The sequence below is a fragment of the Schistosoma haematobium genome, chromosome 5 (genome assembly GCF_000699445.3).
Source record: "Schistosoma haematobium chromosome 5, whole genome shotgun sequence".
Taxonomy (NCBI): Eukaryota; Metazoa; Platyhelminthes; class Trematoda; order Strigeidida; family Schistosomatidae; genus Schistosoma; species Schistosoma haematobium.
Genome location: NC_067200.1, coordinates 12,425,866 through 12,438,434, shown reverse-complemented (window position 1 = coordinate 12,438,434; position 12,569 = coordinate 12,425,866). Strand labels below are relative to the sequence as shown.

The 12,569-nt window shown below is 32.9% G+C and overlaps 1 protein-coding gene across 1 annotated transcript in view; it reads left to right on the top strand.

Moving 5' to 3' along the window:
* The first annotated feature begins 477 nt into the window (after positions 1 to 477).
* MS3_00009169 (uncharacterized protein) overlaps positions 478 to 12,569 on the top strand; it is a 57,514-nt gene continuing 45,422 nt past the window's right edge. Inside the window, exons 1-2 of the mRNA XM_012941235.3 lie at positions 478 to 770; positions 12,181 to 12,279. Coding sequence (XP_012796689.1) covers positions 537 to 770; positions 12,181 to 12,279 — 333 coding nt within the window. The 5' untranslated portion in view covers positions 478 to 536. The remainder of the gene's footprint in view (positions 771 to 12,180; positions 12,280 to 12,569) is intronic.

Sequence of the window (12,569 nt, the reverse complement as noted above, 5' to 3'; positions counted from 1 at the left end):
ATAATTTGAAAATAAGAGGTGTTTTCACTAGTAAACTGGACGTGCTGTTTTGCTAAAAAACGACAAAGCCTTACGATGTACCCATAGAATCAGATGGTAATCGAACGAAAATTACCTCTAACCCTTTGAGGCTAAAAACCGAATTTTTTCTGGTACACATACCCACTGGTGTTCAGAGTATTGATAGTATTACTTCCTGTCATTATGAGATGACACATGCGTCAATGATATTACCCATAACAGTGCGCGAAGTTAAAGTAAATAAATTTTTCCTTTAGAAATTCATTGGAACTGATATGTGGCCAGTAATCAAGAACAACTTACAGAAACAATTGTAAAATGGCGAAAATAAGTGATTTTAGAGCTAGCTTCTCTAAATGAAGATTAAATTTTTCTTCTGCGTTAGTATATTCGCCTAACTAAGATTTGAATCACAATCAACTGTGACACGTGATTAATAGTTTATTTGTTATAACTCACCACACTGTTTTGATTTACGAGAAAAAAGTACGCACTTTTTTAAATTCTAATTTGCGATGTCGCTTAACACAGCTTACGCAAGTACAATACCAGCAGTTTTCAAAATCGTTGAGATTATTCTCAATATTATACTTATCATTCTTGTTGCTGTGTCACCGAACTACGTCATTCCTGGCCCTGGAGGATGGTTATTCTTCGTTGCAATCTTGACTACATTGATTTCATTGTTTTTCTATTGTATACACCTTACAAACGCAATATACAGGTTTTCCGGGCCTATGACACTAATCGTAAGTTTAAGTTCAGTTTATAGCGCTTTTCGCGTAGTATTCTCGAAACATATCGAGATATCAACTGAAGACTTTGTATATAAAACGTAAAATCGGTGACATATTTTCAAGTATTTTTTCAGCTCTTCCCGCATCGATAAAGATAAAGAGTTATTTAGATGCGGGATACTAGCAACTGTGCGAATTATTTTTATTTCTTTCGATATGAGTACTCCGTATGATATCTTGTTAGAGGCTATATTTTCATCGCTCATACTTTACTCGGGGTTTCTTAGAACCTAATTTATCCGTTCTTGGTAATGATTTGACGGTCTTAGTTTTCAAGTGCGCGTTTCATATAGCTGGTTTGTATATCTTGGTAGAACTAATAATTAATATTTTATAAAATAGTTACGAAGTTGTTTTGAGTCATTTTATTAAGTGTTTTATAATGCTTATGCTTTAATGTCTGAAAATATCTGCTGGTGTATATCAAAGCGATGTGTCTAGAGTATTATACTATATCAATTAAGATCATAGGTAAACCTCTTAAACTAAACAATTACTATGTATTTGGTATCATAATAAACAGAAACGAAATATCCGTTCATTCTTATTCTAAATGCATACAAATCCGAAACATATTTAAAATGTAAAATATGTTTTGTCTTCATATCTTCTATTTGCTTTCATATCATTTTGTTCGTAAAAACCCGGATTCGGGTATTATTGAGTGTTGTACAGTTCAACAATTGTATTTTAAAACAGTCGTCAGAATGCTGGTGTGTTAAATGACAAACAATACATTATAAGCAGTTAAGTTTTGATGTATACAATGTGCAATTTTCCAAACGGTACCTCCAAGAAATTAACTACACTGAGTAAAAGGAACAAGTACAGAACCTTTTTCATCATCGCAGTGCGGACACCAACAAATCGCTAATTTGTATATGCTTCTTTTTTATAGGTTCATATAACATTCGAGTCGGAATTTATGTGAAAAGGTAGCAAAAAGTACTACAGCTTCCTTTTTTGAAATGATTTTGGTTAATCCATAGTTGTTTTAAAGGTTTTTATCCAAGGTGGAAAGCAAATGTAGTTCTATTCCAACTTCGTTTACTTTGAAATGTACGTAAGGTTGTTTTTGAGTAGAAAGCTAGTGGCAGGCGGACATTTGGATATGATTATCTATTCATATGTTGCGCATCCCTTTAATTTGTAATGTAGAGAATGGCCTTAAAGTTAAAACACAACCTGTTTCAGTGTTGTTTGCAGAGTGCTTTCGTTGAATAAAAGTTTCACAGTTACAAAAATGGAAGAGAGCAACTGAAGCCATTTGTGCTGATTGCTTTAAGCTGTGTAAACCTAATTTTTTCCGCGTTATCTGGTGCGTTTTCACGGCTCATCGTATAACAGATAATTTTGACCTTATATTGTTTTTTTCCATTAAAAATTGGACTATTGGTTCAGAGTAAATAGGCAATAATTTTGTCAACAAATAGTATCATTTGATGTATATCTAATGTTTTGCGAATGATCATCTTAATAAAATATCAAAACACACATGAAACCTTATATTTCAAGAAAAATTTTTATGATTTATAAGAAACAAATATATTCTACTGGAGAAAAAATATCTAGGGTAAAAATAATTAACAAAATATTTTAAAACTAGGGTAACATTTTCAAACAAACCTTAGGATATACTAAATATAAATCATATAGTAGGTATGAAGCTCTCGTTTTGTAGTATGTTACTATTTATTCTGTTAATTTTGCCGTTTAAGATTATCAAACTCTGCGTGCAAAAACAATATGTCTAACCTTTCATCCTTCCCTGACCCTAATTCCCTTCTGTAGCATAATCTTGTTTATTTTCCCTGTTTTTAATTTAAATTAGTGTTTTGTGATTTTATACCGTAATCAGTTGTTATCATCATCTGACAATTTTTCATGATAATTATTTACTTATTATTATGGTCTTTGTGCTTTTCGTTTTTTTCATATTTGTGGAGCGGACAATTACCTTTCATAATTCTGAATCATAACCATTTTCACTCTTCTATTCTTATCTACTCCTGATTATCATGTAACCTCACTAGATAATTAAAGTCTCGAATCACTTTTTGATGCAATCTTTCCTATCATTTTATAGGTCTATATTTACTATACAAATATGTATACGAATGTTAAGCTTAAGTAGATGATATCGTCGAAAAAAACGTCGCTCAATCTTCTTTGTTTTTCGTGAACGACACAATGGTCTATCTTAATTATCGAGTTTTAACCTTTACCAATCGACTGATCACGAAAAAATGCTCAATATCGTGTTTATTTAGTTGTTCAGTGCTGATCAAATTCTGTTGGTTAACTTACAAGGTCAGCGCTGGTGTCTGAGTGCCGTGGGATTACATGCATTATGCTAGGGAGTTACGTGATTAGAGATGGTCAGTAGAAAACCTTGAGCCTGGATTTATTTTAGGCGCACCTCTGGTGATTGTAGGAACTGATGCTGAGTGTGAGGCTTATATCCACATCTCTGGTTTTCTAGCGAACACCATTAATTCCTTAATATTAAGCCGTCTCACAAAACTCAACCGGTCTTTCTGGTTGCGTGCCCAGACATCTCTCTCAGATCTTGGTTGTAGTTTTTCCTTATCTTCTTACCACTTTAAATAGCAAAAATAAATTTACTGAAATTGACAGATATGATACAGTTTTTGATTATAATAAGCGTTTTATCCTTGCATAGTTTTATTTAACTGTGAATTTCTCACATTGGTTCTATCCATTTTCAACTTGTTTAAAATTCTGCAATGGAATTCAAGTAATCTTTTTTCATTTGTTCTTCTTAGTAACTCGCACTTGCGTGATAAACTGTACTTTTAAAGTGAATTTTTTAATAATCAGCCTCTTTAAGATAATATCCTACTTTTAGTTTTATAAATAATTGTATTAATTAGTCATATTTTGTTTTCTATCAAGCGAAATAAAAACTAGTTAGGAATATTCATTGAAATAACAGTATAAGTATTCTTAAAAACATTAGGTATGTGAATAAGTGAATGTCGGAATTATGCCTACTGTGAGTGTTTACAGAATAAACTAATAGACAAAACGGTGACTTTTTAATTGATCGATCTGTTAATAGTGACTTCTATTATTAGGCTTGGATATCAATGATTTTTAATATTCATATGAAGGTATTAAAACATTTAGCAGTCCAACTACAGCTAAATAAATGGATGTTTGGCGGACAAAATGTAGGCATTCCTACAACAGGTTTGTGGAGACAACTAGCACCAATAACTATCTTCAGACTACAATTTGTGGAATTTTTTTGAGAAGCCACTACTAGTGCACTTCAACCATGTTGAATTTCAGGCAGTTACTCATCAAGTGCTTTGGAAGTTGATTTTGCGCCATTACGAATGAGAGTTAATCATTTAAACCGTTGTATGTCGTAAAGGTGATCTGAAGGTTAAGTGTGCACATGCAAGACCAATGGTTTTGTATTTGATTCCCAATAAGGTCATGGGTACGTACTGCTGTAAAGTTTTACACTAGCAAGAAACGCCCTTTATGGGCTTGGTTTGGAATGGTGAGATTAGTTAATTATTTGAACTCTTAAGATCTAAGTGCTGATTGTAGTTTTTGCAGTTGATGGTACCGTTTACTCAATTTTGCATGTCAAAGAATGTACTTCTTAATTCAAGTGAATAATTAAGGTAATCTATAAGAAACAATTATCGGCTATGTATTTGTCTATCTGCATTTTTCTCCTCACTCCTTTACATTCATCTTTAATATCATATTAATGATAGCAAAAATAACTTGTACAAATATTTTCATGATAAAATTGTATCCCATGTGGAGTCACAGAAACCTAAGAACTACTTAGCTATTTTATGTTATTTCAAGATTATTTAACAATGTTTTAGACGACAATCCTGAATTGATTTACATGCGAGATATTTAAGTCATACGGTTCGTGGTGATTACTGCTGAAAAGTCACAAATAAAGAACTATTCAATGCACTTCAACTTTTATTGATTTTTCAACTAAACTGACTATTTAAATCACTAACCGATCTAAGTGAGACAACATTAGAAACCTAAAGATACTAAACGGTCGTTTCTTTCTAGTATGAAGGTCCCTAACTGTACACATCAATGGCGCTGCAACCCGTAACTGAGCTTAGGTCCTGCGTTCTCCCACACGAATGCCCAAATCTCTTAATAACTGAGTCGGTGTCCATTGGTATACGAACCTAACAGCAATCAATCCACAACATTGTCTGATGACCTTCAGTTGCATCCATTGGGTATCTCTTTCACATCCGACACCGTTTAGCTCAACTAGTGAGAGATTTTCACCGATACTCATGAAGTTCAACCTCGATGTTAGACACCAGTGAGCACATCATAATTGTCTGTATGTGATTGTGAAGGTTGTTGAGTTTCATTGGAAGCACATCCAGTGCTTCCAGATTTTCAATGGCTGACTTAGATCAACTCGTAATTTCAATGAAATTCCACAGTCATCATAATCCTATACTGTCGACAACATTATATTATGATATAAATTACCGATGAATTGTAAGAAATTTCCACCAAAATTACTATACATTATTTTGTGTAAGTAGGCTTCATAAATGTTTTGTCAAATCCAAATGTTGAACATTTATGATTGAATCAATTAAAAGATTAGATTGAATAATTGGCGTATCATATATTTTAGGGTATTTTTCTAAAAATCAAACTATGTATAAAACAGAATATGTTTTTGAGATGTAATCTACTGAATTCTAGTGATATCTTTAAAAGTAGTATGATAATATGCCAGCGTTAACTATACACTTGTTCACTTCCTATTGGTCTACAAGCAAAAGGTCTATATGAAAACTGATGACAAGACCTTACAAATATTCATTTATTTGGCTTGATAAAAGTATTTACAGAATAAAACTATTCATTAATTTTAAGGTAATAAGTAAGAATACATGTAAGGCAATAGTTTAACTTATGAACTAACCATTATTTTTTGTAAGAATCACCTTAATGCTTTGCTTCATTCGTCTGTAATCTAAGTATAGATGCTGTCACTTTTAAACTTTGTGAACTAGTTAATTGTATAGATCAATAATATGAATGTTTGAAGTTTTATTCTAGAACATATTCCACATATGAACACAGTGTTCAACTAATGAACCGTAGGATTTTATCCAACTAACTATTACCATTAAGAAGATTGAATATAATATTTCTGAATGTTTTCGTTTTTAATTCAAATACGAGAATATTTACTGAGAATATTCAGATATTTTATTTAAGTTATAAGTAGTAACAGTATTTCAGGAAGTATACAGTTCGAACGGAAAAGTTATATATATATATGTATATATATACTTGATTACTTACGCCTGTTACCCCTCATGAAGCAGCACAGACCGCTTACCAGCACTCTCCATCCAACCCTGTCCTAGGCAATCCTTCCCACTTACTATTCATCCTTTTCATATCTGCCTTCAATTCTTGGTGCACTGTGTGTTCTTTGACCTTCCACTTTTCCGTTTCTCTTCAAGATTCCTAGTTAGTTCTGGCCTCATGATACAGTCTGGTGATTTTTGTCATGTATATCCTATCCATTTCTATTGTCTTTTCGTCATTTTCTCTTCAGCTGGAAGCTGATTTTTGTTCTGTTCCACTATAGGTTACATATGCATCTATACAGTTTACATAATACATGTCAACTAAAAGGTTAATTTATATATTCTCATTTATAAAATAAAAAAAATATGAAATTCATCATTTACAAAATCTCTCTCTTTCTATATTCTTTTTTTCATTTACATATTTCTTTTTTAATCAGTTAGCTTTTTAAAACTTTTATAAAATATTAAAATTAGTTCATTTCAACTTTTAAGTCGTCAAGTGATCTACTCTATTTCATCAGCTGATGATTGATCGATAAAAAGAAATAAATAAACAACTAAAAACGTTATGGTACACAATTCTATATTTTTGCGTATTATCGAAGTTAATTTTATGAGTATAGATAGCTGAAAGTTAAATTCTCATTAATTATCATACATCAAATATAGATATGATATTAACTAATTAATAAAACTATATCTACTAAGTTATAAATTGGAATTGTAGATTATTATTTCTTATTGTATAGTTTAAAACAAAATTTACATTCATTAAATGTGATTAATTCACTGGAAGAAAACTTTTATTTATAGTCGTCACTGTGTTGTATTTTCTAAGGACAAATTTTATGATAATCTATATATTTTTTTAAAGCTTTACGAAGTTTAAATTGAGTTTTAATTGATATCATGAACGGATAAATGTTAGACTATCACTAATAACCTGGAAGCACTGAACGGCCGTTTCGTCCTAGCATAGGACTCTTGAGCAGTGCGCATTCACAATCTCACAGGCGAGACTCGAACCCAGGGCCTTCAGTTTCATACATGAACGCTTAAACTCCAAACCACTGAGCCGGCATCCAACGGTGTTAATGTATGAGTTTAACCAATCTACGATATTGCGCGATTGTCAACTATTTTCTTCAGTTTTTCGATGGTGATCTAACATTCATCCATTCATGGTATCAACTGAAACTCAACAATCTACAAAACTCTATACTGCTGGGATTAAATTGGTCAATAATTGGCGGGCATTTAGTGACCAAAAACAAAAAACTATGTCTGATTTTCGTCAATTGTCTTGATATTAGCGAAATCTGTAAAGGTCGAATTACAATCAAGCTATTAAAACTCAGATTACTTATTGAATAAGCGAATCAACCACGTAAAATTTAATGCTCAGTAATTCAGATATTCTTTAGATTTATATGAGGTTGAATAACGTCTCTGGTATAAAAAAGAGATATTGAAGCCAATAACACATGAAACAGGCCATTGGTATATATGATTTTAAAATAATTGAAAATCAAATGAAAAATTGATTTCGTTGACGAATTTAGTACGATATTTTACTGGACTACTGTCACTATTCAAAACAGATTTCATACTATTATTATTATTATTATTATTATTATTATTATTATTATTATTATTATTATTATTATTGTTTAAGTAAGTACTGTTCATAGGCCGAAACAAACCTCTATTAACTCATACAATTAAATCTCTTCCCCCCCCCATCTGAAATAAATTTTAGTTATTTCAACAATTTACATAGTAATATCGTTGAAAATAAAATAAATCTCAATTTTTGTCGATAACTATAGCGCCACACTATTGTTTTAAATCATAAATGTTTACTAATAGACATTTGGGTATCGGTATACAATTTTCCATGACTAGCACTTTCAGATAGAAAAAAAAAGTTTTTCAAATTAAAGTTTTGCCCTCAGTAATTCACAAAGATTAAAGTATTACTAAAATGTTTTTGATTATTAAAACAACACAAACAGAAATACTGTGAGTACAACTGATCAGTTTAACTTATGCATCTCTCATATTATTTAATATTATCTCGTGGTTGAATAAAGAAGATCCCCATCTTTAAATCATGTTGTAATTAGTTATTGAAAATGTTTTCTGTAATATACATACGCGACTCATTGTCAAGATTTAAAATTTCTAGAAGCAAAAAGAAAACCTCAAGTATGTGTTTAAAGTAGATGAATTATGACTAGCAGTGTAATCCCGGACATTTGTTTCTTCCTAATTTGGATTTGTTAGCTGAATGTATCTGTGACATTCCATTGTTGATGTTTACTTTGGAACTCGAGCGCAGTACATTTTGCTCCATACGCTCCACATACTATCCATTGAATTAGTGAATCCAAATAGTCACTAAATTGTTCACTGGGTAGGATAGTTAGATCGTTATAATTGAGGGTTGAATTATTCCCTTGTTGATATTCTTGTCGAAATTCTGAACTATTTTTTGTTGACATATGTGTAGTCTGCATGGATTGACTCAGTCAATCAGTCAGTCAGTACCAACGTAGAACTTTGTACGTTCGTACATCAGTTCGAGTTGCCATACCACATTAGCAAAGAGATGTAGTCGTCGATTCAAATCCCGTAGCTATAGAATTAGTAAGAGTATAAGCAATAACCGGAAAGATTTTAGGGTTTGAACATGTTATTCAAGGAGTATAATCCAGTGAAATAAATTTGGATTGACTTGACATAATCATTATTTTACAAGTTTGCAGATTAAATGGAATGTTGTTAGGAGTGTAATATACATAGGGAAAATTCTTTTTTTGTTCTATAATAAACATTACAAATGAAAGTCCAGTCCATTCATTTGTCTGTAACCAGTGATCATAAAAACTATATAACAGAGTAAGAACAAGTCACGTGTGTTTTAAAGAAGAAAATGAATTATTTTATGACACAATAGAAAATAATCAAACTATTTGTAATAACATAATCATGCAAATGGAAAAAAAAACTATGAAAACACCAGTTTTCTTTATAAGAATATGTGTGTATATGTTTGTATATGTATGATATCAAAGTCCTATGTAAATTAATGTGTACTGTTGTGATAGTGATAAAAGTCACGAATAAGTTGAGTTTAGGTTACCTAGGTAACCAAGAAGAAAAAACATTTACTTGTAAGATAGTGAGGAATGCAGGAGAGAAATAAACTGATATAAACCCTTGTTATTATGTCATACGTGAGTGGTAGCAGGTGTATGACAAACACGAAAGGAATTTAGATTTAACTTTGATGATGAGTGGCATTTTAAGAATCAATAATTAAAAAGTGTTATCAATGTAACTGTTGATTAGAAGATGAGTAGCTTATTATGATGACATAATCTTTGAATGCTGTGGTTTTAATTAGATTAAAGCAGATTAGCGTTTAGAATTCTTGGAATTAAATTTCATTAATGTATTGATATAAATCATTGATTGTTGCGTACTAGATAACATGAAGTTAATTGATGTATGTAATCTGATTTATCAAGGTAGCAAATTTTAATCTCACTTTACATGCCTCCGTCTGGGCTCCCAGTTAATGTAACTGCCCTTAAAAAAGTGTTACTGAAGCCTGAGTATGGAAATCTGTACTTGGTTAATCAGCTACATTATATGTTAACTACTTATGCCTGTTACCCGTTATGGAGGAGCACAGGCCGTCAACCAGCATTCTCAAGCCAACTCTGTCCTGGACAATCCTTTCCAGCTGCTAGTCATCCTCTTCATCCCCGTTTTCAATTCTCGACGTAGTGTGTTCTTTGGCCATCCTCTTATTTATTTACCTTCAAGATCTAAAGTTAGCGGTTGTCTCATGATGCAGTTTGATAATCTCCACAATGTATTTCCTATCCACTTCCATCGTATTTTCCTAATCTCCATCTCATACGGAAGCTGGTTTGTCCTATCCCACAGTAGGTTGTTTCAGATGGTATCCGGTCAACGGATAGTTGGTGTCTTGCGTAGACAACTGTTTATAATTACTTAAACCTTTTTGATTATAATTGTAGTAGTTCCCCAATTTTCAACTCCGTACAGTAGAACTTTCTTGACATTCGTACTGAAGATTCTTACTTTGATAGTGGTTGGCAGTTGTTTCGAGTACCATATGTTCTTCAACTGTAAAAATTCTGTCCTTGCTTTGCCGATTCTCGCCTTTGTGTTTGCATCATCGATGATGCTGCCCAGACACGTTAAAAATTCCACATCTTCCAGAGCTTCTCCATCAAGTGTGATTGTGTTGATCTCCTATTGTTTTTTCCCTTTTTGAATGTTGAGACTTACTGCTGCCTAGGCTTCTGCCACACGGGCTGTCTTGGCCTGCATTTTTTGATGTGTGTAAGATAGAAGGGGTAAGTCATCTGGAAACCGCAGATCGTCTAGTTTCATCCAACCTGTCCATGGCATTCCGTGCTTTCTCTGAGATGTGGAGGTCTTCATCCGGTTAACTACCGGAAGAAAGAGAAATGGGGAAAGTAAGCAGCCTTGTCTGACTCAGGTCCTTACTTGTAATACACTTGTCAGCTGTCTTCCATGCAACAGTTTGTAGTGTAGTATGTCGTATGAATTCTGTATGATGTTGACAATTTTCTCATATACACCATAGTGTCAAAAATGATTTCATAAGGGTCACCTATCCATACTGTCGAATTCTTTCACGTTACCAAGGAAGTTGATGTATAGTGAGGAGTTCCATTCAATTGATTGTTCAGTGATGATGCGTAGTGTCGCGATTTTGTCTGTGCACGACAGATCCTTAAGAGATCCAGCATCTTGATGCCAATATTAGGCGTCTACCGAATCTTCAATCCGGTTCAGCAACACTGTCGAAAACTTACCTGGTACTGACAGAGGTGTGATGCATCTCTAGTTGTTCACACACCTGCTCAGATCTCCTTTCTTTGGTATCATGATGGAGTATCCTTTTTTCCAGTTTGTCAACACTTGTTCCTCCTCACAAATCTTCCTGAATAGGACTTGTAGCATGTTTGTAGTTACGTCTTTGTCTGACTTGAATGTTCCAGCTGGTATATTGTCAGGTTCTGCTGCTTTCTCGCTCTTCATTTATCTGATGGCCATCCTGATTTCTTCCGCCTTTGGTGGAGTGACATCTACAGAAATGCCTGTTGGTGTGGCTTTGAAGTTCGGTGAATCCAATAGTCTATTCAACAGATTCTCGAAGTGTTCCACTCATCTGTTCCCTTATCATTGAATTTCAGTGATTGTCTTGCTCTCTTTATCCTTGACTGGTCTCTGTGATTTACTATATTTCCCTACCAGTTTCTTCATTGTATCATATGGTTATGTCACGTTTCGTTCTTTTGAAGTTTTTTCCATTGCCGTCGGTAGTTCCTCCACGTATTTCTGCTTGTCAACTCCGATGCCCTCCTTCACTTGCGTGCTTCCTTCTGTGTATTCAACTTGAGCCTTGACTTTCTCTGTTCTTGTTCGGCTGTCATTAATTGCTGTCTTATTCTTCTTTCTTTCTTGAGTCTATCAAATTTTCCGCATGGTTTTCAAGTTCGTCTTTTCCACATTATTGAAGCCATTGGAATCCATGTTCACAAACCAAACCTTTGCATCCAAAAGAAGTTTGTACAACTACTGTCGCCACCTTGACACTTCAAACATGCTATCATTGTTGCTGTTAATTATCAGAAGCCTCCGTATTTTGTCAGAGTCTTCACCAAACAAAACTAAATCATTTGGGTATCCTAACTCAAGAAGTGAATTTCCTATTAGAAGACTAACCCTTGAAAAGTCAGACGATCAAAGTATTTTCTCTAACAGTATTTAGATGTCTTTGCTCACATATCCATCTAAATACTACTATATGTAAGACTGAAGCCTGATAAAGATCTAACTGGACACAAAGTTGTTCGCTTACATATTTGTTCTAATTTTGAAATTAATTTCAGTCTTAATTAAGTTATCACTGTTTTTTCTCTTATTAGGAATTTATATGCATTGCAATATGTTCAGGTTTTCATTTAATCGCTATGATTGTATGCGCATGTACAGTATCAGGTTATGGGACAGCAATTGCTGCAGCTGTAAGTTTTATGTTTACTTACATCTTTATTGTATACACATTATTGTTGGTTATTTTGTTTTCTTGTTATAAATCTATTCTGTACTTATTTAAAATCGTTGAAATTCACAAGATGGTATTTTAGAAATAGTCCGATGAATATTAATTTAATGAGTGTCATGATAAAAATATGGAATATGGAGTAGTTTCAGATGATTTGTCTTCTTACTGTAAAGGCCCAACCATCGGTTACGGAAATCTGTAGGGATAGATAATTTAAAGAATTTTTAGAGGAAATATTTTTTAACCTCT